At 41.0% G+C, this 22963-nt stretch overlaps 1 protein-coding gene across 2 annotated transcripts in view; it reads right to left on the bottom strand.

Moving 5' to 3' along the window:
• The window catches only part of gxylt1b (glucoside xylosyltransferase 1b), a 67377-nt gene that overhangs the window by 40261 nt on the left and 4153 nt on the right, over positions 1–22963 (bottom strand). The window contains exon 2 of one of the 2 annotated variants that reach the window (XM_048549626.2): positions 3794–3886. The exons of the other annotated variant lie outside the window; for it this stretch is intronic. Coding sequence (XP_048405583.1) covers positions 3794–3886 — 93 coding nt within the window. The remainder of the gene's footprint in view (positions 1–3793; positions 3887–22963) is intronic. 2 annotated transcript variants of the gene reach the window in all.

The following is a 22963-nucleotide window of genomic DNA, read 5'->3' on the forward strand; positions in this document are numbered from 1 at the left end:
CATTTGGATCCAGGCTGGCAAGCCACTGTTGCTGCTGCCAATATGCAGACTGGACAGAGCAAAAAAGCCCCACAAGATCTAAATTTTTGAGTAAGGGACTGACAAGCTAGTATCCAGGACACTGCACATCCTGGCAAGTCCACCAATACTCTTATGGATATAAATTTGTAATAACAACTGATCACAAGTCCTGCTAGGTTAACTTAAAAAGAGGAGAGCTGGTGACACTCAGTTTCAAGCTGAATTCAGCGGTGGGCTACAATCTGGAACACCACCCGAGGTGCTGCGGATGGATTGAGCCGCCTTCCGCTGGCAGATACACGACCGGTGCTCCTGCCACTGGAACAGTCCGTTGTGGCTTTAAATTCTCTCTATTCCCTTCCAGTCACAGCTGACAATATGATCAGGCTTTGGATGCAGAAAGATCCACTACCGGCAAAACTGCAACAGTTGATCGCGACGGGGGAAACCAAACAGCCATCAGAACCAGAACTGAAACCTTTTTGGACTGGAGAAACCAGATCACAGTACAGGAGAACATATTATTATGGCAAACAAGAGTGATAAAACGTCGCCACCGGATACTGGCTGAACTCCACTGGGGTCATCCAGGGGAATCCAAAATGAAGATGTTGACGATAAGTTATGTCTGGCAGCACCCAGCATGCCAACAAGGATAAAAATTACCACCACCAGCTCACCCACATTCATGGCGAAGACCAGGTAAACCCTGGGCTGGATTACGTGTCAGCTATGCAGGTCCTTTCATGGGCTCAATGTTTGTAGTTATTGCAGACACCCACTGAAAGTGGCTGAATGAATGAACTCTGTCTGCACATCAAACACAGACAACAGTAGAAAAACACCACACATCTTTTGCTGTACACAATGCCTGGAAGCATTGGTCACATGACAGGCCACTGCTTCCCAGCAGGGAATTAAAGCAATTCCTAAAGTTGAATGGTATTTGACATACAAGGACAGCTTCCATCATCCAAGAGTCTGGCAGAAATAGCAGTCTAAACTTTGAAGGCAGGCTTAAAGGAACAACCTATAGCTTCAACTGATAGGAACTGGGACAGTTTGCAATTTGACTATAGGACCACCCCTAATCCTAATACAGGGATCGCCCCAGCAGAGATGCTAATGGAGAGCAGACACTATTCCAGGTTAAATCTAATCTTTCCAGAGCTTGTGGTGGTGGTGGGGGCGGGCGGGTCAGACCCCAATGCTGGACAGAAAAATCAGCTGAGCAAGACAGACAGTTTATTCCAGGGGATGAAGTTTGGTGTAGAAACTGTTGGAATGCACAGGTAAGAAACATGATGGATACAAAGGTCAGGTCCAGTGATATATAAAGTTTGGGTAGACGCAATTGTCCTGGATAAGCATGTGAACCACGTGAAAGCTGCAAACTCTCAAACGCTGTGGGAGCAAAACAGGCCCGGCTCCTTGACAGCCTTTCCAACTTTCCTGGAAACTGAGATCTCCCTCTCTGTCAAGCAAAGCTACCTCAGAATCTGAGACAGACATACCAGATGTTGCCAGCACGATGCTTTTGCTGCCTGAAGCAGAGTTGGAACAACCTGACCTGCTGCTAAAAGATCCAGGAGCAGCTACAATTAAAATAAAGCCTATGCCCGAGGATTCACAGTGGGAGGGATGTAGAGGTTGTAATGAGGTCAGCCAAGTGGACTTCACAAAATGAGAGGAATTAATGACAGATAAGAACAGGAGTATCAGACATCCTGTTCATCCAGAGCTGCCATTGAGGGAGCTAGATCAGTCTCAAAAATCTTCATGTGTAAATAAAGGATGACTTAGTGATGGGATACCAGCCTCTGTGGATTTATTTCAAAATTTTTGATGGATGATTTCTTTTTCCTTGCTATCCTGAGGCACGCTGAAACGTGGTTGAGTTCAATAATCTCAACACTAGGAATCACAATCAGTGTATGTCCTGGCTCCCAAACTGTGAGTCACAACCTTTAAGGGGATCATGAACTCAACCTCCTCAGAAGCTGCAGTGCATATGCTCCATGGTCTTGTCCTTGCTATTCTCAGGCCTCAACATTAGAATTGAAGAGTCTCTTCCAGGGCGAGGAGTCCAAGCACATTTCAAGTGCAAGGCTGTGATTTTTCTCTTTCCACAATACACTTTCTCCTATTACTCTTTTCCAGAGGATACAATCTTGGCACTGGCAGCCTGGATCCTGGGGTATTTTTCTTCCTTTCAAAAGTTACATGCAGGTGACTAACTAATTAGAGTTAATGGGGCTTAAGGCTTAATGAGCATCTGGTGCGCAGAGTTAGAAAAGCAGATTAACAAATCAATTGATGCTATAAAATTTAACAGGGGCCTGAAGGGGGTATCAGGTCTTACATTGGCGAAAATGTGGGTGGTTATGACAGGATGCTGGGTAGGACTGGACTAACCTTCCAAATTATTACATGATCCATTCTGAAAGGAGACTGCATCAACTACACAGTTCTACTCCAAGCAAGTTAAAAAATATTAATTCTAAATAGTAAATACCCAGTTAACACAAAAGGACCATGAAACTGATCAGAGATAATAGGAACTGCGAATGCTGGAGAATCCGAGATAACAAGGTGTAAAGTTGTATGAACACAGCAGGCCAAGCAGCATCTTAGGAGCAAGAAAGCTGCCGTTTCGGGGTCTAGGCCGGAAACGTCAGCTTTCCTGCTCGGCCTGCTGTGTTCATGAAACTGGTCAATCTGCCACATACTGTCTGAGGCTACCAGAACTGTTCCATCAGCCTGAGGAGTGACCTGTATGGGCTGAGGTGGTGGATATAGAACAGAAGACATGAACACAGCACTTGTGTATGCTTCACTGACATAGGTGTCACTGGGGAATATGGAGAGCTTGGCTGATATCTGTGCAGGTGCATAAAATAACAAATTATTTTAAAAGCAAATAGTCATTAGCACATATTAACATGCTGTTTTATTTGCTCGGTTTTTTTTTGTTGGCTTCTGGAGCCATGTTCACGGCAAGCACTGGTCTCAGGTCATCCCCTGCTGGCTCTGCTACTCAACTGACAAATTCATTAACTCATTTGAAGGGCCTTACCCAGTGATCATTTAATGGTCTCACAGGACAATCAATTAACAGTTAGATATAGTAAGCGGCTAAAATAGCTCAGGAGTATGACAGCCAAACAAAATCCCTCATTCACTTAGAATTTACTGATCAGGCTATGTTAAGGCTCACACCAAGGATATTGTGGTCTTTTGGAGCTCAAAACTCCAAAATAGTCATACAAGCATACAAGTTCATAGTGAGATAAAACCGCCGTTTGCAGCTTGATCACAAGATGGGGCTTACACCAGCATTTTGTTCCCTGTCTTACAATTATACCCATGTTCCATTTAGCATGCAATTCTTAACCAAATTCATTTTCATGCTCTGCACAGGTACAGTGAGCAAAAGGCTTTGAATTTAAATTTGCTGCAATAAAATGCTATAGAGGTAGTATAGCTGCAATTATGTTGCCCAACACCCTTAAGCATTTGAAATATGCTATATTTTACCTACAGTACAAAGGTCAATAAAACCTAAATTTCAGTAATAGTGCCTCACCACATACCAGATTCATTTGCCTGTATGTGAATGAGGATGCACAGTCATGTGTCTTAGAAATATGAGCAACTATTTGTTTTATTTTCTAGATTCAGATATTTTTCTCCACAACACTATAAACACTAATCCTATGAAAACCAGCGTGTATATTACACTATTCCATATACAAATTACAAGGAAGCCTACCTAAACGCAGATTCCCAAAAGCAGTTCACTGCACAAACACCAGTGGGCAGCATCCAATATGGATTCCAGAAAGAAACAGACACATCCTCACACCTAATTGGATAAAAAGAAAGCAGGCCATGTGTGAAAACAGCTTCTCTTTTTATACAGTAATGTGCAAAAAATAAAATTTCAAAACATAAAGGAAAAATTAAAAGCCTGACCAAATTCATTGTATGCTAAGAAAAGTGATTTAAAATAATTCTGTACAAAACCAAATTTTAAAGCTGATAATTTTTGAAGTTAAAATAAATGGCATGAAATGTTGGAGAATTTCAAACAAAGTCAAAAAGGGTCTCTTATTTTTATTGATTTCTTTGCTGAATATCTGGAATTTATGCCTTTTGTAAAGCATTTGAAAAGTTTACAATTCTTATTTTATTTCTAAAAAGGTATTTAGTTACAAGCTTATCAGGTTCTTTGAACCATCTCCTGAGAGGAGCATACATCTTTAAAAAGTGCATTCCCAAGATAATTAACAAATTCAAATCACAAAAGAGCTGTGACTGAGAACATAGCATGCTAGAGCTTTGGGATATTGGGTTATGAGCAGCTTTTATGCATCATGTCTTACCAAAGGATATTTAATAGGAATTTGTTTAAAAATTGATATACGAAAAGGGATTGGGATAACTGACCACACAGGCACACCATTTTATTGGGTGTAGGCAAGGCTTTGGACACGTAGAAGAATGAAGAGGTGGAAATTAAAAGCCTCAGATCTTCTGACTTGAATAGGGAAAATCTGACGTTGTTAATGGAGGGGAGATCAAGAATTACAGAAGATAGGATTGTGCTTGGCTCTAAAGCTTTTAGACCTAGGAGCGTAAAGTCTAGCCTCATTCATGCAATCCCTGTAACTATAATGGAGGCAAGAAAACTGAAACAACTAATGACTGAAAATAATCTGGCTGCCAAATAGATTTTCATACAGAGATGTTGCCGCTGCAATTCCTTGGTCCAACAATTATTTTTAAAGAACCGCAAAGATTTAAAAGTTCCATGTTTTAACAAATATATCCCCAAAACCTAAAGCCAATCTTAATAGGAAAAGACAGCTCAACAACAGGAAATACTCCAGGATATAATTTCCTCCTTTTCTGCATTTGGAACAGGAAAATTGGTTGCAGCCATAACTTATAAACCAGTTCTTACTCCTTTCTGGTGAAACCACAAAACTACAGACAGGATTTTTTTTAAATCAACGAAGTAAACCTCCGCAGAAGTCACATCATTGCATCCCAATGTTTCACAGTTTCTTTGCATAACTCTGCCTAAGCGTGGATGGTTTTACGTTTTAATCACTGCAAGCAACGCTACTGACAGTTCAGATTTGCTCCCAATAACCAACTAACATTCACATAAAAATTCTCATGAAGAAACATTTTATGACCCATGTACAATTACAGCTTATTATAATTAAGAAAGCATGCTACAAGACCACTTAGGATGTTGACCATGTTCTCTTGTCTACTCTGAAATGGTTGTAAGTGACTACTTTCTGATGAAACTGTCAAACTATGTTCTGCTCATTTCTTGATTGGGTAGAACTTGAACCCTGACCTCCTGGTTAAGATGTGGGGATACCACCCCTGTACCACAACAGTCCCAAAATGCTGAAAAACTGTTCTTCTAATCCCTCGTCACCTTTAATAATTCATGCACATATACACGCAGATCCCTCAACTCCTGTACCTCTTTAAGATACGTGACTTTTATACTGTTATTCCTGTCAAATGAAATCATATTGAACTTCATCTATCACCTGTCAACCCATACCTCTCACTTTTCTATGAAGATACTGGAGAAATTCAGATACTCAAGTTCACAATACTTCCAACACTGCTATTCACACATTTTGAAAATTTTCCCTGTTGACCAAGGTCTGTGACATTAATATAAAAATCAAGAGGAGAAGGGGCCACATTATCAACTCCACCGGAATTGCAATATTAACCCTTCTACACTCTGTAGAATATCCATTAACAAACACACATGACTGCCATTCAAACATGCCTAGATCCATATTGCTAATATTAATAATTAATTATCTAGATGAGACAACTAAATATAATAGCTCCAGGCTTGCAGATGACACAAAGTTGGATGATAGGGTGCGCTGTTGAGGAGGATGCAGAAATGTTTCATTGTGCTTTGAACAAGTTGGCAAAGCAGGCAAGTGCATAACAGATGAAGTATAATGTTGGTAAATGTGAAGTTACCACTTTGCTGCGGTTGTGGACTTGCTCACCAAGTCAGAGTGTGTGCGCTTATGCGGACATCGTGTGACCCAGCCAGATAACATTGTCAGTGTGCCTCCAGTGAAGCGTAGGTGTTATGTCCTGCTTGTTTTTTTATGCGCCTTGGTTGGCATCACTTCTGGTTGTTTTGCAGTGATTTGGATAACGGGTTCAGTTCAATGCGTATTGATGGAGGTCCAGTTGGAAAATCATGTCTGTTTGTCTTGTGCTATTGTGGATGTGCTGTCCCAGTTAAATTCATGTTCTTCTTTGTCCATCTGTAATGAGATCAGTGAGAATTGGCTTTGTCTCTTTGGTAGCTAGTTCGTGTTCATGTATCCTTTTTGTCAGTTTTCTTCCAGCTTGGGCTATGCAATGTTTCTCTCAGTGCTTGCATCGTATGTTGTATATTACATTAGTTGGATCAATTGGGGTATGGGATCCTTCATGATTGTCAGTAGCTGTTGGTTTGTGGGCTACCCTGATACCTAGGGATCTGTGTAGTCTTGTGGGCATCACTGATATGTCTCTGATGTACGGTTGGGTGACTAGTGTGTCTGGCTGTGTTGTGCTTTCTTGTTGTGGCCTATCGTGGAGGTACAGCAGATTGTGCTTTTTGGGTATCCATTCCTTTTAATAACTGTATAAGATGCTTCTGTTCTGCTTTGCGCAATTTGGGTTGCTGCAGTGTTTTGTGGCTCATTTAAATAATATCCTGATGCAGCTCTGTTTATGGGTGTTAGGGTGGTTGCTGATGCAGTTAATTATTTGGTCTGTACGTGTGGTCTTTCTGTATATACTCATCTGGAGTTCTCCATTGTTCTTACATTCCACCATTATGTCTAGGAAGGGTTGTCACTTACTGTTCTCTTCTTCTTTTCTGAATTTTATTCCAGTGAGAATGTTGCTTATGCGTTGGTGAGTTTCTTCTAGCCTTGTGCATTTGATAATAACGAAGGTGTCCTCTACATAGCAGACCAGAGTTTGGATCGTACTGTGAGGAGCGCTGTACGTTCTAACCTCTGCATTACCGCTTTTGCAATCAGTCCTGATATTGAGGGTCCCATTAATATTCCATGGATTTGTTTCAATATACAGTTGTTGAAGGTGAAATAGGCTGTGAGGTAAAGATTCAGCAATTTCAGGGTGCTGTCCTTGTTGATGCTGTTGGTGTTGTGGGGTGTCTGCCTTCCTGTTTTGTCCAGTGTGGCAGCTGTGTCTTTGGCTAGGTAGATGTTTATGGATATAAGTAAATAGTGCTGTTATGTCATAGGATATCATTATCTGGTCCTCCTGTATTCTGGTGTCCTTGATGACATTGAGGAATTCTTGGGAGGAATGGATGGAGTGGGTAGTGTTGTCTTCTAAATATTTCAGTTTCCGTTGTAGTGCTTCAGCTAGTCTATATGTTGGCATGCCTGGTAGCAAGTACGGGGACTGAATTATAACTACAGAGATGCCAAAAACACACTGACTTCCTGGCTGCACTGGAATCGACACTAGTGTGCAATGGTCTCACAGAAGAAATACAACAGACCATCGTCCCAACATTTAGCAAATAAGTGGAACACATTTCACACAGAAGAGAAGCAAGCCCTGGAAAGACTTAGGAAAAACAGAAATATCAATCTTACCAGTACACAAAGGACATATGACAGTAATCCTTAATAGAGCCCAATACACAGAGAAAGCTAACGTACTACTAACAGATACCAACAGCTACCAACATATGATGATAGACCCACCACCACAGTTACAGAATCAGAATACAACAAATATTAGCAAGACAGACTACCAAAAAAAAAGAAGCCAGAGGGATCTAACATACTTCACTTCTACAGACTCTCTAAAGGTACACAAGTCAGGGGTCTCCCTCAGGCCCACTGTCTCACTATCAGGCATGCCAACATATACACTAGCCAAAGAGCTACAACAAAAACAGGCAGTTAGTAGACAACACTACCCACTCCATTCACTCCTCCCCATCAAGGACATCAGAATAGAAGAGGACGCGATAATGATACCTTTATCAGCATCCACAAACATTGACCTGGCCAAAGAGACCCATTTCACTTTCAATGACTATATTCAAACAAATCAACGTAAAAGCGGTAATGCAAAGCTTAGAACAGACAGCGCTCCTCTCTCAGTCTGCTATGTAGTTGAAACCTTGGTGATCAGCAAATGCACAAGATGAGAAGAAACCCACTGACACAAAAGCAACTTCCTCACTGGAATAAAACTCAAAAAAAGGAGAACGATGACCGGCTACTCTTCCTAGACATAATGGTAGAACACAAGAACAATGGAGAACTCCAGACTAGTGTATACAGCCCACACATACAGACCAGACATTTAATTGCACCAAACACCCAAAAGCAGAGCTACATCAGGACATTATTTAAAACGAGCCACAACACGCTGCAGCAACCTAGAAATGCACAAATCAGAACAGAAGCACTTTATACAAAGGAATGGATACCCAAAAAGCTCAATCTACCATTACCTCTGTGACAGACCGCAAGAAAACACAATACAGCCAGACACACTAGTCACCCTACCATACATCAGAGACATATCAGTGATGAGCACAAGACTACTCAGACCCCAAGGTATCAGGGTTGACCACAAACCTACAACCACCCTGCAACAGCTACTGATGAACATAAAAGGATCCCACACACGGCAATAAAATTAAATGTAATATATGAAATACCATGCAAGCACTGTGAGAAACATTGCTTTTGTTCTTGTTGTTGTTGGGATATGCAAAGTTGCTGGAAAAGCTCAACAGGTCTGGCAGCATCTGTGGAGGAGAAAACAGAATTAACGTTTTGGGCGAAGGGTCACCAGTCCTGAAATGTTAACTCTGTGCTCTCCTCCACAGATGCTGCCAGACCTGCTGAGCTTTTCTAGCAACTTTGTTTTTGTTTCCGATTTACAGCATCCGCAGTTCTTTTGGTTCTTAGTTATATTGTACAGCCCAAACTGAGAGAAAACTGACAATAACGCTACATGAGCACCAACTAGCCACTAAGAAACACAACCAATTCTCACTAGTCTCAATACATAACAGACAAAAAAGGACACGAATTTGACTGGGACAACACACCCACAACAGCACAAGCCAAACAGAGACATGCTAGGGAATTCCTGGAGCCCTGATATTCCAACTGGAACTCTATCAACAAACACATTGACTGGACCCGATATACAAACCATTGAAAAACAGAAGTGGAGGTAATGCCAACCTGCCCAGCAAACTGATGCTTATAAATGACAAGTGGGACAGAACACCAATGCTTTATCAACGGCGCAACGATGATGTTACCTCGCTGGGTGACGAAACGTCTGCAAATATACACACACACACACAGGCTCAGTGAGCAAGTCTACAACCTCACCCACAACCTGAGTTACAAATCTTCTCAAAAGCTTTCGAAATCAGGTGTCTTTATATACCAGTTGTTGATATGAAGTATGCAGTTCAGCAAGTGGTGCAGAAGGCAAACGGTATGCTGGTCTTCATAGCAAGAGGATTCAAGTACAGGAGCAGGGATATCTTACTGAAATTGTACAGGACCCTGGTAAGGCCACAGCTGGAACACCGTGTGCAGTTTTGGTCTCCTTATCAGAGGAAGGATGTCCTTGCTTCAGAGGAAGTGCAGCAAAAGGTTTACCAGATTGATTCCTGGGTTGGCAGGACTGACATGAGGATAGATTTAGTTGGTTAGCATTGTGTTCCATGGGAGTTCAGAAGACTGAGAGGAGACCTCAAAAATATATAAAATTCAAACAGGACTAGATGAGATAAATGCAGGAAGGATGGTGCCAATGACTGGAGCATCCAAAACCACGGGGTGACTAGCGAAGGATACAGGGTAGACCATTTAATACTGAGATGAGGAGAAATTTCTTCACCCAAAAAGAATGGTGAGCCTGTGGAATTCTGTGCCACAGAGAGAGGTCGAGATCGAAATATTAAATGTTTTAAATGTAATGCTTAGGAATATAGGGATCAGATGTATGGGAGAAAGTGGAAAGACTGTACTGAGCTGGATGATCAGCCATGATCATACTGGACTGCAGAACAGGCTTGAAGGGTCAAATAGCCTACTTCTCCTATTTTCAAGGTTTTCTCATTCCTTTTAGTCAACAAGCTCTATTTTCGTTAAGAAGGCTGTTGAGCGGCACTGTATCAAACGCCTCTTAGAACGCCATGTACATCATACCAACAGCATTATATTCAACCTGTCTGTTAACTCAAGCAAATAAGTTAAACTTTTCTAAATGGTGAGAAAATTCACAAAGGGATCTGGGAGTGTTGGTCCAGGATTCTCTAAAGGTTAACTTGCAGATAGAATCCGTAATTAAGAAAGCGAATGTAATGGTGTTGTTTATCTCAAGAGGGTTGGAATATAAAAGCAGCGATGTGCTTCTGAGGCTTTATAAAGCTCTAGTTAGGCCCCATTTAGAATACTGTGTTCAATTTTGGGCCCCACACCTCAGGAAGGACATACTAGCCCTGGAGCATGTCCGATGGAGATTCACACGGATGATCCCTGGAATGGTAGGTTTAATGTATGATGAACGGCTAAGGATCCTGGGATTGTACTCATTCGAGTTTAGAAGGTTGAGGGGAGATCTAATAGAAACCTACAAGATGGGTTAGAAGGGGTGGATGCTAGGAAGTTGTTTCCGTTAGGCGGGGAGACTAGGACCTGTGGGCACAGCCTTAAAATTAGAGGGGGTAAATTTAAAACTGAAATGAGATGACATTTCTTCAGCCAGAGTGGTGGGCTTGTGGAATTCATTGCCAAAGAGTGCAGTGTAGGCTGGGACGTTGGATGCCTTCAAGGCAGAGATCGACAAATTCTTGATCTCAGAAGGAATCAAGGGCTATGGGGAGAGTGCAGGGAAGTGGAGTTGAAATGCCCATCAGCCATGTTTTAAACGGCAGAGTGGACTTGATGGGCCAAATGGCCTTACTTCCACTCCTATGTCTTATGGTCTTATGATTCTCCCCCAGCAAATCCATGGCGGCTTTCTTCAGTTAACCTGCATTTCTCCATGTGGCTTCCAATTTCGTCCCAATTATTCTTTCTAAAAGTTTCCCAAAGTTTAAATGATTGTAGTTACTGAACTTCACCTGTCAAGTGCATGCCAATTCAACCAATGTGCCTATGAGCTTTTAAATTTCTACACTATCCTCCCTATACTTTCTAATACTTAGAGTTTTCACATTGTCTGCAATCCTTGAAATCAAGATCTAGATCATTCATTATACAATGAAAAAAAACAGGGGTCCCAATACTGACTTCAAGGAATAGGTAATACAGACCTCCATGCATACCCTCACCCCATCTGAGAAACACTCATAAATAGCAACACTTTGTTTCCCATCACCCAGCCAATTTCGCACCAATGTAGTGAATGTTTATTTTGTTACATAATCTATAACAAACCAATCATTTGAATCATTCAAATGAACTTTTGAATTCCACATACACTACATCACATTACCTTCATCAACCCTTGGTTATTGATTCAAAAAAGTGCAGCACATTAGTTAAACATGATTTTTCTTCAATAAATCCATGCTGGTTAACTAACATGCACTTATACATCTATTAAAATTTGTCCCAAGTTATCATTTCTAGCAGTTTCCCCAAAGTTAAAGTGACCAACCTTACATCCATTTTAGCTTCAAGGTGCAATGTTTGTAGTTTTGCAGTTCCCTGACACCTCCACCATCCCAAGTCGAAACAAGACTGAAAAACTGTAGCCAGTTATTTAAAATTCACTTTCAGCTCCCTCAATATCTTTGGATGCATCATAGAATCTATAACATAGAACAGTAGAGCACAGTACAGGCCCTTCGGCCCACGATGTTGTGCTGAACTTTTACCCTAATAGTAAGGTCTATTTCACCTCCAACCCTACATTATACTCTCATCCATATGCTTATCTAATAGCTGCTTAAATGCCCCTAGTGAGGCCGACTCCATTACCCTCTCTGCATTCCATGCCCTGACCACTCTGAGTAAAGAACCTACCTCTGATGTCTCCCCTATCTCTACCTCCACTCACTCGGTGACAAGACACTGGCTTCTGTGCAGTAATAACATATAGCTTGAACCTCACTGAAGTGGCACTTAAAAATAACCTACAGTTCTGCAAATTCAGGCTAACTGATCTAGAATCCCCTTTTTTCCCCCCCTCTCACCTTCCTTTACAAATACTGGCATTACAGGATTTTCAGGGTTCGGCGATTTATCAGTCTTAATTTCTCCAACACCAATTCCCTACTAATTCTGGTTTAATTCAGTTCCTCCCCTTCACTAGGCCATCTAACCCAAAATATTTGGGATGTTATCGGTGTGCTCTTTTGGAGGCAGAACCAGTAATATGCACTTAATTGGTCCATCATCTCTATGACTCCCCCATTATAACTTCTCTTGTTTCTGACTGTAAGGAGCCTCCATTTGTCTTCACTAATCTTAAGCTTTGCCAACTTTAATTGTAGATAGCCTATCCAGTACCTTCCTACCATCAACCTTCCTAGGATCTGAATTACATCCTCTTTCACCATGGCCTGGTAGCATCTCCTTCCTTAGGAAAGGCCAATTCCAAAAAAAAAAGTTTAATACCTTAGCTTCGCGTCTGTGCGGAAATCCTTTTTTTGATCCGTACTCAGCCTCCTTTGACCACTTCTATGTACTATTTACACAATTCTCCAAAGCTTCAGCCTCTTTTCATATTCCCTCATTATCATAAATTGCCCTTCATACTACAACTTCAGTCTACATTTGGGTAACTATGTTCCTCCATTACAACGCCCGTATTTCTGTGCCTCCAATTTGTTTTCCTACATCAATTCCACCAATTAGTGTCCAAAGATATTGCATGTATTTTATTCCTTAGCTCAAGTCAAAGAGATTATATCCTGGAGTGTACTGCGGCATCAGCTTTTCCTCTTTGTTTAGATGTTAACATAGACACATTTGATGATCAAAAATATTTGTCTCAACATTAAATTTGGATGTTATTCTATTCTAAAATCCAGCTGAGATGTTAAGAGTGGTTTACAATCCATCTAATGCTTTGATTGCTTTTGATATTTGACTTCAAAACACTGCTTTCTTACATAGCAACTTAAAACCATAGATGTAACATCTGCCAGCAATATTCATGCTTTTCCTACCTGAGAATTACTGGAAGTCAAATTCAGAATGCCATTCCTGAAACAAATCTTATTTTCCACTTAAAACCAATCACATGCTTCTTAAATCACCAGACACAAGACAGAGTGTGAATTTAACTTATTCAAAATCAACTCAAAAAGGAAAAATAATGGATATGTCAGATTTTGTGTTCTGCCCACTCCCGCATCACCCTGCCCTGCACAAAGATGATACCTTAAAATATAAAAGTTTCTAACTCATCGTATGCATCTACTTCCAAAAGGACAAGTACAACAGTAATGAAATTTAGGAAATTAAACAAACAGATCATTTTACGTTAACTGTAGAACCACGGTGCATGTACTAGAATTTGAAAAATTAATAACATATACAGAACTCATAGTACTGTAGGTGGCTTAACAAAGAGCATTTTTTTCTTTAATCTTTTTTCCATACAGATCTATCACAAGTAAAAATATCACACTATTTCACTTTACTGGCATCTTGTAGCATAAATTCCAGTAGCCACATTTCAAACATCACACAGAACCATAAAGTTCCATGGTGTATTATAACAACCTTACTCATGACCCATGTCATATGTCTTCCTGGATGCCACACGCTGAGTTAAACATTTAGTAACTGAGGGGCTGGCATGAAAGAAACTAAAGGCCATAGACCACAGAATCCCTACAGTGCGGAAACAGGCCCTCTGGCCCAATAAGTCCACACCAACCTTCAGAGCATCCCACCCAGACCCAGAGCCATCCCCCTAAAACCCACCTAATCTACACATCCCAAAACATTACAGGCAATTTAGCATGAGCAATCCACCTAGCCTGCACAGCTGTGCATTGTGGGAGGAAACCCACATAGACAAGGGGAGAATGTGCAAACTCCAAACAGACAGTCGCCCAAAGGTGGAATTGTATCTAGGTCCACTGCACTGTGAGGTACAAGTGCTAAACACTGAGGCACTGTGCCACCTCCTTTCAAGTTTGTCCATGTACCATGGAGAAATTTGAACCCACGATCCCAGAACACTAGACTGGGGTTCCAAATTACTAATCTAATATCACTATGCCATTATAACCCCTCCATAGGATCAGAGAATTCCCAGTGTGGAGACAGGTCATTCAGCCCAACAAGTCCACATTTACCACTGACCCTGTGAAGAGCATCCCACCCAGGGCCATCCCCACATATTCCCTTGTCTTGATCCCAGTGTTGGACTGGACACAATCTTCTCACTAGAAAATACCCCTAACCCATCACCCTCTGCCTCCTGCCACTTACCTTTGCTTTCAGTCTACCCTGGGGAAGTTCAGAAATCCCTCAACAATCCTCATCTTTTCCCATTTAAGTCTACAATTAAAACACAGAGGGGAAAAAATCACATTGCTCCATACTGTGTACAGTTTTGGTCCACGTGTTAGAAATGAATATATTGGTAAGTAGAAGGTGTCAGGGGTTGCAGTTCAAAAGAGCTTCACGAGGCTGGCTCCTGAGATGAAGTAATTGCCATCAAGGACACCCGAACACGTTAGATCTTTGCCAGCAGAGTTTAGAAGAATGAGTTTGATAGGGTAGATATTGAGAATATGTTTTCACTCACATGGGAATCTCTCACTCAGGGTCATCATTACAGAATAAGGGGGCACTCATTTAAAAACTGAAATGCAAGTGAATTTCTAGAATTCTCTACTTCAGAGAGTTGCTGAGGCGAGATCATAAAAAGTACTTCAAGAGGAGGTAGATTTTTCAAATATGAAGGAGTTGAGGACGATGAGCACGTGGGACTAAACAGAAGTGGAAACCTGGGACAGAAAGGCCATGATGTTGCTGAATGGTGGGGAAGGTTTAAAGGGTTGAATGACTGACCCTAGCCCCTATTTCTTTTGTTCTTACATTTTGGAGCATAGAGTAAGTGAAACAGCTGCGTCACAGGAGGGAGCCAGAAGCTGGAATAAAAATATTCATACCAGAGAAGCAAAGTGATTGGCCTGAAATAACTCCCAGATACACCGCAACCAAGTACACTGGAAAAACATCACGATATACCACAACCGGAAAAGCACACAGGTACAACACACCCTGAAAAACACCCAGATACACTGCACCCAGAAGAACAGGCGGATGCACAACACCCAGAAAACAGCTGATAATATCTAGATACACACAGCCGGAAAAACATCCAGATACATGGCACTCGGACACACTCCACCTTGAAAAACACTGAAATGTTGTGATCTGGAATGCAAAGTGGATTCAACAGTAACTTGCAAAGGGGTAGATTGGATAAATTATTTTATTCTTTCATAGGATTGAGTATTGCTTCATTTGTTCTTGTTCCATTGAAATGACTTTGCTCAGGTCATTTTGGATGGCAATTAAGTGTTAAGTACATCCTTCTGCAGCCACATGTAGGCCTGACGATGCAAGTATCATAGAATCCCTATGGTGTGGCAACAGGCCCTTCGGCCCAAAAGAATCCACACCAAACCTCAGGAGCATCCCACACAGACCAATCCCCCTATAACCCACCTAATCTTTACCTCCCTGAACGCCATGGGCAATTGAGCACGGTCAATCCACTTAACCTGCATATCTTTGGACTGTGGGAGGAAACCAGAGCACCCAGAGGAAACCCACGCAGACACGGGAGAATGTGCAAACTCCACACAGTCGCCTGTGGCTGGAATCGAACCCATGGCGCTGTGAGGCAGCAGTGCTAACCACTGAGCCACCATGAAATTTCCTTCTCTGAAGATCGTGAGCAAATAAGATGGGTTTCCATCGTGATCAGCAATTGTTTCAATGTCACCGCATCTGAATTACCTTTCAATTCCAGATTTAGAACATAATAGCTAGGAGTAGGAGTAGGCCATTCAGCCCCTCAAGCTTGCTCCAACATTCAGTAGAGTCACGGCTGATCTCACCTCAGCTTCAACATCACTTTCCTGTCTGTTCTCCATAACCTATTACTGTTTGAATAAATTTGAGGAGATAGACAGATTTTTAATGTCCCATTGTCCTCCTCACTCTGCAGTAGTGAATTCCACAGACTCATGACCGTTTGAACGGAGTAATTTCTTGTCAAATCTGCTATCCCTTATCCTAAAACAATGACCTTTCATTGTAGATTGTCCACATGAAGAAACATTCTTCATACATCTACTTAGCCAATGTCCTTAGCATCTTATACACCACCATTCAATCTCCTCTCAGTTTTCTAAACTCTAGAAAATAAAGCCCTAAACTGCCCAATCTCTCTTCTCAAAACAAACCCCTCACCTCTGAAACTAATCTAGTGAATGTTCCCAATTTATTGATTTAAATTCAAATTACACCAGCTGCCATGGTGGGATTTGAATCCATATACCCAGAAAATTAGCTTAGGTTTCAGATTACCATTTCAATGATATTAACACAATGTCTCATCTCGTCCTGGAAGGGAAACATTTGATGGGCTATGAAGAAGAGCAGGTTGTGTGAAACTAACTGTTGGTTACTGCCCACAAAAATACCACATTAATGGTTATTCTGTTCACTGGCAAATGCTTCAAAACACTGGGCATAATTATCATTAGTAACAGTCTACCCAAACATGATTGAGGAACCTGCCTTAGATAGGTAGCTTTCTTTTAACTCCTTCTAGTCTCGACAATCTGTATATTTAGACATTCAATATAAAAGCCCACCCAAGCCATTGAGAATATGTAGAGACCCCCAGTGTGGTATGATTGTGACATACAGAACAGTCACAGCACACGCTTTACAGCAATGACGAGACTCTCAGCAATCACCTTTAGCCTCACCAGTTAGGCCTTTTGCCTTCAATAACTTAGCTGTCACTCAAAAAGGGAGTCATTTATTTTGCTGTCTCCAAATCACCCTCTGAAAAGAATTTTCAGCAAGGCATTCAAACTGGAGGCAATGTTTACTGCTTCTTTTTGTTAAGACAGGATTCCACAATTCTATTCTGTTTTGCAGAATGTAGATTTAATGATCTTATTACAATTAAGCAATCGGAAAAGACAATGTAAAACAATGACTCAAAGGATGCGTTTTAATTTTTTTAAATTTTCAACAGACAATTGCCTGCATGAGAAGCATTTAATTATCATGTACAAGAGACTGGATAAAAGTCCCTTTGAATTTCATTAGAGTCAAATGTTTTGTCTTTCTCAACATTGGTGCACCCTAAATTTTTGGATTGAATTGTCTGCAAGTCACACACTTGCATGGACAAGGCGTTCACATAAAATGAGTCAGTGGTGTAACTACTGATGCAATCGTTACAGTGAGATCTCAGAGGGCAATAGCCTGTGATACAGATTGGTTTAAAAGCAGCACTTTTGTTAGACTCAAGTAGTATAATCACAAGCCTTCAAAATTTATATTATTATTTGGGAACTTGTATTCTAAAGTACAGGGAAAGGAACTCTTCAGGTTTGGTTTGGTGAAGGTGGCTTTTTTTTTAAAAAAGTACAAAATATTAGTGTTAGAAATCACTCATTTAGCCTGTGTCGGTCTGTCTCTGGGAGAGATGTGGTGAATGTATGGAAAGAATACGCTTAAAACCTTGCCAGTTGAGTCAGTGTTTTAGTAAAGATGGGGATGATACTTCACTTGAGTATCTGTAAAGGATATTGCTGGGAAAGGGGTCTAATTTTATTTTGTGCCAAAATAGGTCACATGGTTCATCAAGCTAGACTTCATTGAGGTCTGATTTGTTCAGTATTGCCATCAGGTTACGTTAATTTTAAAAAAAGTTAGAAACATATTACGCTGACTATAACCAATTGACTGGTATAGTAAAACACAAAGGGACAACTAACACGTTCAAGTCAACACCAGAGGGAACAAAAATAACTTGAGGCTCTGATCTTGGGCAGTCCAGATCTGTTTAAGATCACCACTCAACAGTCAACCCCACATTCAATGGTCAACCCCATCCCATGTAATATATGTAATAGGACTAATGGTTGACAATACTAGCATGGCAAACAGTTGATGAATCAGCAGAAACTTTTGTGGTGGTGTTAAAAGCATTTGACATATGCTTTATTCCAAAGAAAAATGGCCCATTAGAAAGGGCAACGTTTAACTAGGGAAGTCAAACTGCATAATCTGCCAGCACTTCTATAAATGATGAAAACAAAATACTGCAATGTTGGGAAATGTTTTAAAACAAGATGACAAATAACCTGATTATGCAAGAATTTATAAGATTGGAGACTATTTTTTTAAAAATCCAATCAAACAGACTTCCTGGGAAAAATTAAGGATCCCAACAGAGGTTCTTGTCACTGACGTTTAAGGTAAAATGTTTCATAGCAACACTTGAGTGCAATACTACAGCAAAACTTTGTTTTAGTGGATCATTTGAAATGGGGCAAGAATTCAAATTCAGCAAGCGAATCTCAGAATCCTTACAATGCAAAAAGAGCCATTTGGCCCACTGAGAACACATAGATCCTCCAACGGCACCACACTCACACCCAACCTTATCCCACCCTATCCCCATAACCCTGCCTTTAACATGGCTCATCCACCTAACCTGCACATCTTTGGGATATGGGGTGAAACAAGAACACCTAGCAGAAACTGGATCCCTGGCACTGAGAGGCAACAGTGCTATCCACTGTGCCACCATGCTACATAATATTAAAATTACAAGAACAAGAGGGGTAACATCTGGAAGGGCAAATACATTACTACATTTTTTGGTCGTGAGCATATCTTTAAGGTGAGATAAGAGAGGTTTAATAGAACATGAGAGGCAATTCTTGTTTTATACAAAGGGCAAAATTAGCTTCCTGAGGAAGTGGTGGATGTAGAGAACTGTTAAGACTCCATGCATTACACAACAAGCAATCACCTTCAGCAGAACAAGGTGAGATTAGTTGGCTCTTCTGTCCGAAGATGAAGCCACACTGCAAAGCGTCACACTTGATTCAGAGATGGAACAATTGAATTATAGTGACCACTGGCAAGTCAAAACATACTGTCAAGGTGGCTAACGTGACCATCTTCCAGGCAATAGAATATTAAGGAAATATTACAAGCAATAGAAACACTTAACAAAAAAGTGGTTGACTTTTAAGTTTATTAGGAAATCAGTGATTCTGAGATCTAGGAAAGACAAAGTTCTCCAAGAATCCACAAAGGTCACCTAGGCAACAAAAATGCTGAGCATGAACGCAGCAAATAGTATGCTGACAATATGATCTCATCAGCCAATATTTTATTGCAGAATTCCACACTTGTGCTGTACACAAATCAAGCTTTCTCTGGAGTGAAAAAGTTTGAACGGTGACCTTAAAAGAAGTTCACAAAATAATGAGGGCTGTAAATAGAGTGAATCATTGATGTATTTTCCCTAGAATGGGGGCTTTCAAAACGAGGGAGCATATTTTTAAAGTGAGATAATAGAGGATTAATAAGACATGAGGGGCAATTTTTGTTTCACAGAGGGCAGAATTAACTTCCTGAGGAAGTTGTGGATGTGTATACAATTACAATATTTAAAAGACATTTGGATAAACATACGAACAGGAAAGATTTTGAAGGATATGGGTCAGGCTCAGGCAGGTGGGACTAGTTTAATTTAGGATTATGTTCAGCATGAACCAATTAGACCAAAGGATCTGGTTCCATGCTGTATGACTGAATCCAAATATCAGCGTCAACCTTTCTAGCTTGACCTGGACTTATTCAACCTCAAAGGAAAATCTACCTCACCATCAGCGGTTATTATTCTTGTCAATTCATGATTAGTAGAGCATTTTACACAGATGATGTTGAGATAAAAGCATTATATATATTCAACAGAATCAAGAAATATCAGAAAATAGTCCACAAGCTGCTCATGAAAGCTTAAATTATTTTCAGAAGAATACACCATTTAAAACCAAGCAACTAGCTCATCACACCACTACCAAACTAATCGTGATCAAGGTTTTTGAGAAGATTTGTAGCTCAGCTTGTTGACTTGCTCACTGAGCTGGTAAGTTTGTTCGCAAACATTTCGTTACCATGCTAGCTAACATCATCAGTGCACCTCCAGTGAAGTGCTGGTGTTCTGTCCCGCGTGTAATCTGTGTGACTGAGTTTGTTGGGGTGGGGAGTGTCACTTCCGAATTTGTTTCTTATAGTCGGTCCAAAGAGTCCAGTTCTACATGTTTGCTAATGGAGTTCTGGTTTGAGTGACAGGTCTCCAGGAATTTTCAAGCGTGTGTCTTTGCTTGACTTGTCTTTCTATTGAAATACACATGGACCAAGGGTGATACCAATTTGACTGGGACAGCTTGGGAAGAATTGATTCATAAGCTAAGGAAGGTTGGGGGGCGCACTACATAATGATCAATTACAAGCTTCCTTCTCAGTGTTCCACCTCATTACCTTGATATTTCATTTGTCATGGTTCATACTTGAGGACTCCCAGGTGGCCCAGTGGTTAGCACTGTTGACTCTGCGCCAGGGACCCAGATTCAATTCCTTGGCTGGAATACTTCATCTGGGAATCCTTAAATTGACTCATGACAAATGAAATTTCAAGGTAACGAAGTGAAACATGGACAAGGAAGCTTGTAATTAATTATTATGTAGCACACCCCCAATGTTCCTTCTCAGCTTATGAATCAATTCTTCCCATGTTGAACACCACTTGCAAGAGTGTGGCAAGGGCACAGAATGCATGTTTAGTGGTGACTGCATAATCTATCAATATCTATCATCAAGAGTAGCTTCATAACATCACTACAAACAGAATTAGAGAAGTTGTAGACAACGTAGCTGTTATACCAGATCCACGGCAAGTGGTGATGGAACCAAAAACAGGGAAAGTCTACTTGATCTTGTCACCATCAATCCATGCCATAGATATATCTATCCACGACAATCTCAGTTTGACAGCTTTTTGGGTTGATGAAATTCTGTCTTCATTTTGCAATACTCTCCATTATGTTATTTAGCACTACTACAAACGTTAAGTAGGACAAAACTAAGATACTTCTAACTACTCAAAACTGGGGCATCCATGAAACACCATGGGCCATGAGCAGCAGCATAATTATACTCAGCCACAATCTGTAAAACCACAGCCCAACACAGAGTAACAGAGTACAGTGAAAGTACATGAAAACATTTCCACCTCTACATTTTCCTGCAAGCTAACTCACCACTCTGACGTGAAACTATATCGCTGTTTCTTCAGTTTCATTGGGTCAAAATCCTAGAATCCATTCCCTTACGAGATTGTGGATCTACATTCGACATGTATATTGTAGTGCATCAAGGAGGCATCACACTTTTTCAAGGGCAACCATAACTGGGCAATCAGTTGGCATAACCAGCAACTCCCACATTCTGTGATTGAAATGTTTTTTTAAATCCCTTACTCTTTCATTACAATCAAGCCTGGAGATCATGGCTGGAATGTCACCAGGTATACCTAAAAAATTGTGTCAACCTGGTCAAACTGCAATTTAGGACTATTTACATTACAAAGAACACAAGCAGCATGCAATAGACAGGACTAAGCGACCCCACAGCCAATAGATCAAATCCAGACTCTGCAGGCCTACAACTTCCAGTTGTGAATGGTATGGGCAATCAAACAACTAACATGAGGTATAGGCTGCACAAATATCCCCATATTTATCTTCAACAATGCAGGAGCACGGCACATCACAGCAAAAGGCAAAGCTAAAGTACTTGCCTCCATCTTCAGCCACAAGTGCAGAATGGATAATCTATTTCCTCCTTAGTCCTCCCAACATCAGGGATGGTCAGTTCAGTCCATGTGATATCAAATGGCTGAAGGGCCTGGGTGTCACAAAAGTCGTGGGTCCCAATAGTCCAGCAGTTGTATTCAGGACTTGTTCTCCAGAACTAACTGTACATCCCTATCCTAGCTATCCTCTAATACACTAGTATCCTCCCAGCAATGTGGAAATCTGTGCATAGGAAGCAGAACGAATCTAACTAGGCCAATTACTGTCCCATCAGTCTACTCTCCACAGTGACTGAAGAGGTTGGCACCTGAGCGATCAAGCAGCACTTGCAAAGGACTAAGTCACTCACTGACAGTCAGTTTGTGTTCCATCAGGGGCACAGAGTTTCTGACCTCATTACAGCCTCGTCGAAACACAGGACAAAAGAGCTGAACTCCAGAAGTGAGGAAAGTGGCAGTTCATGAAATCAAGGTAGCACTTGATGGAATATGGTGTCAAGAAAACCTGGAAAAACTGAAGTCAATGGGAGTCAGGGCAAAGTCTCTGCTGGTTAGAGTCTTACCTAGCATAAAGGAAGGTGGTTGTGGCTGTTGAAGGTCAATCATCTCAGCTCCAGGATATCATTGCAAGAGTTGCTCATGGTAGTGTTCTGCTTCTGCTGCTTCATCAATGGTTTTCATCAAGTCAGATATAAGGATGTTTGCTGGTGACTGCATAATTTTCAGCATGACTTCTCGGATTTCAAATACTGAAGCAGGCCATGTCCATATGCAGCAAGGCCTGGACAGCATCTAGATTTGGGCTAACAAGTTGCAAGTAACATTTGTACTAGATAAGTGCCAAGCAATGACAATCTCCAAAGATAAGTTATCCGTAGCCCTTTGATATTAAGTGGCATTACCATCACCAAATTCCCATGATCAACAGGGACAATGGATCAAACAGCTGTCCATATTGCATCAGTCT

The sequence above is a fragment of the Stegostoma tigrinum genome, chromosome 18 (assembly GCF_030684315.1).
Source record: "Stegostoma tigrinum isolate sSteTig4 chromosome 18, sSteTig4.hap1, whole genome shotgun sequence".
NCBI lineage: Eukaryota > Metazoa > Chordata > Chondrichthyes > Orectolobiformes > Stegostomatidae > Stegostoma > Stegostoma tigrinum.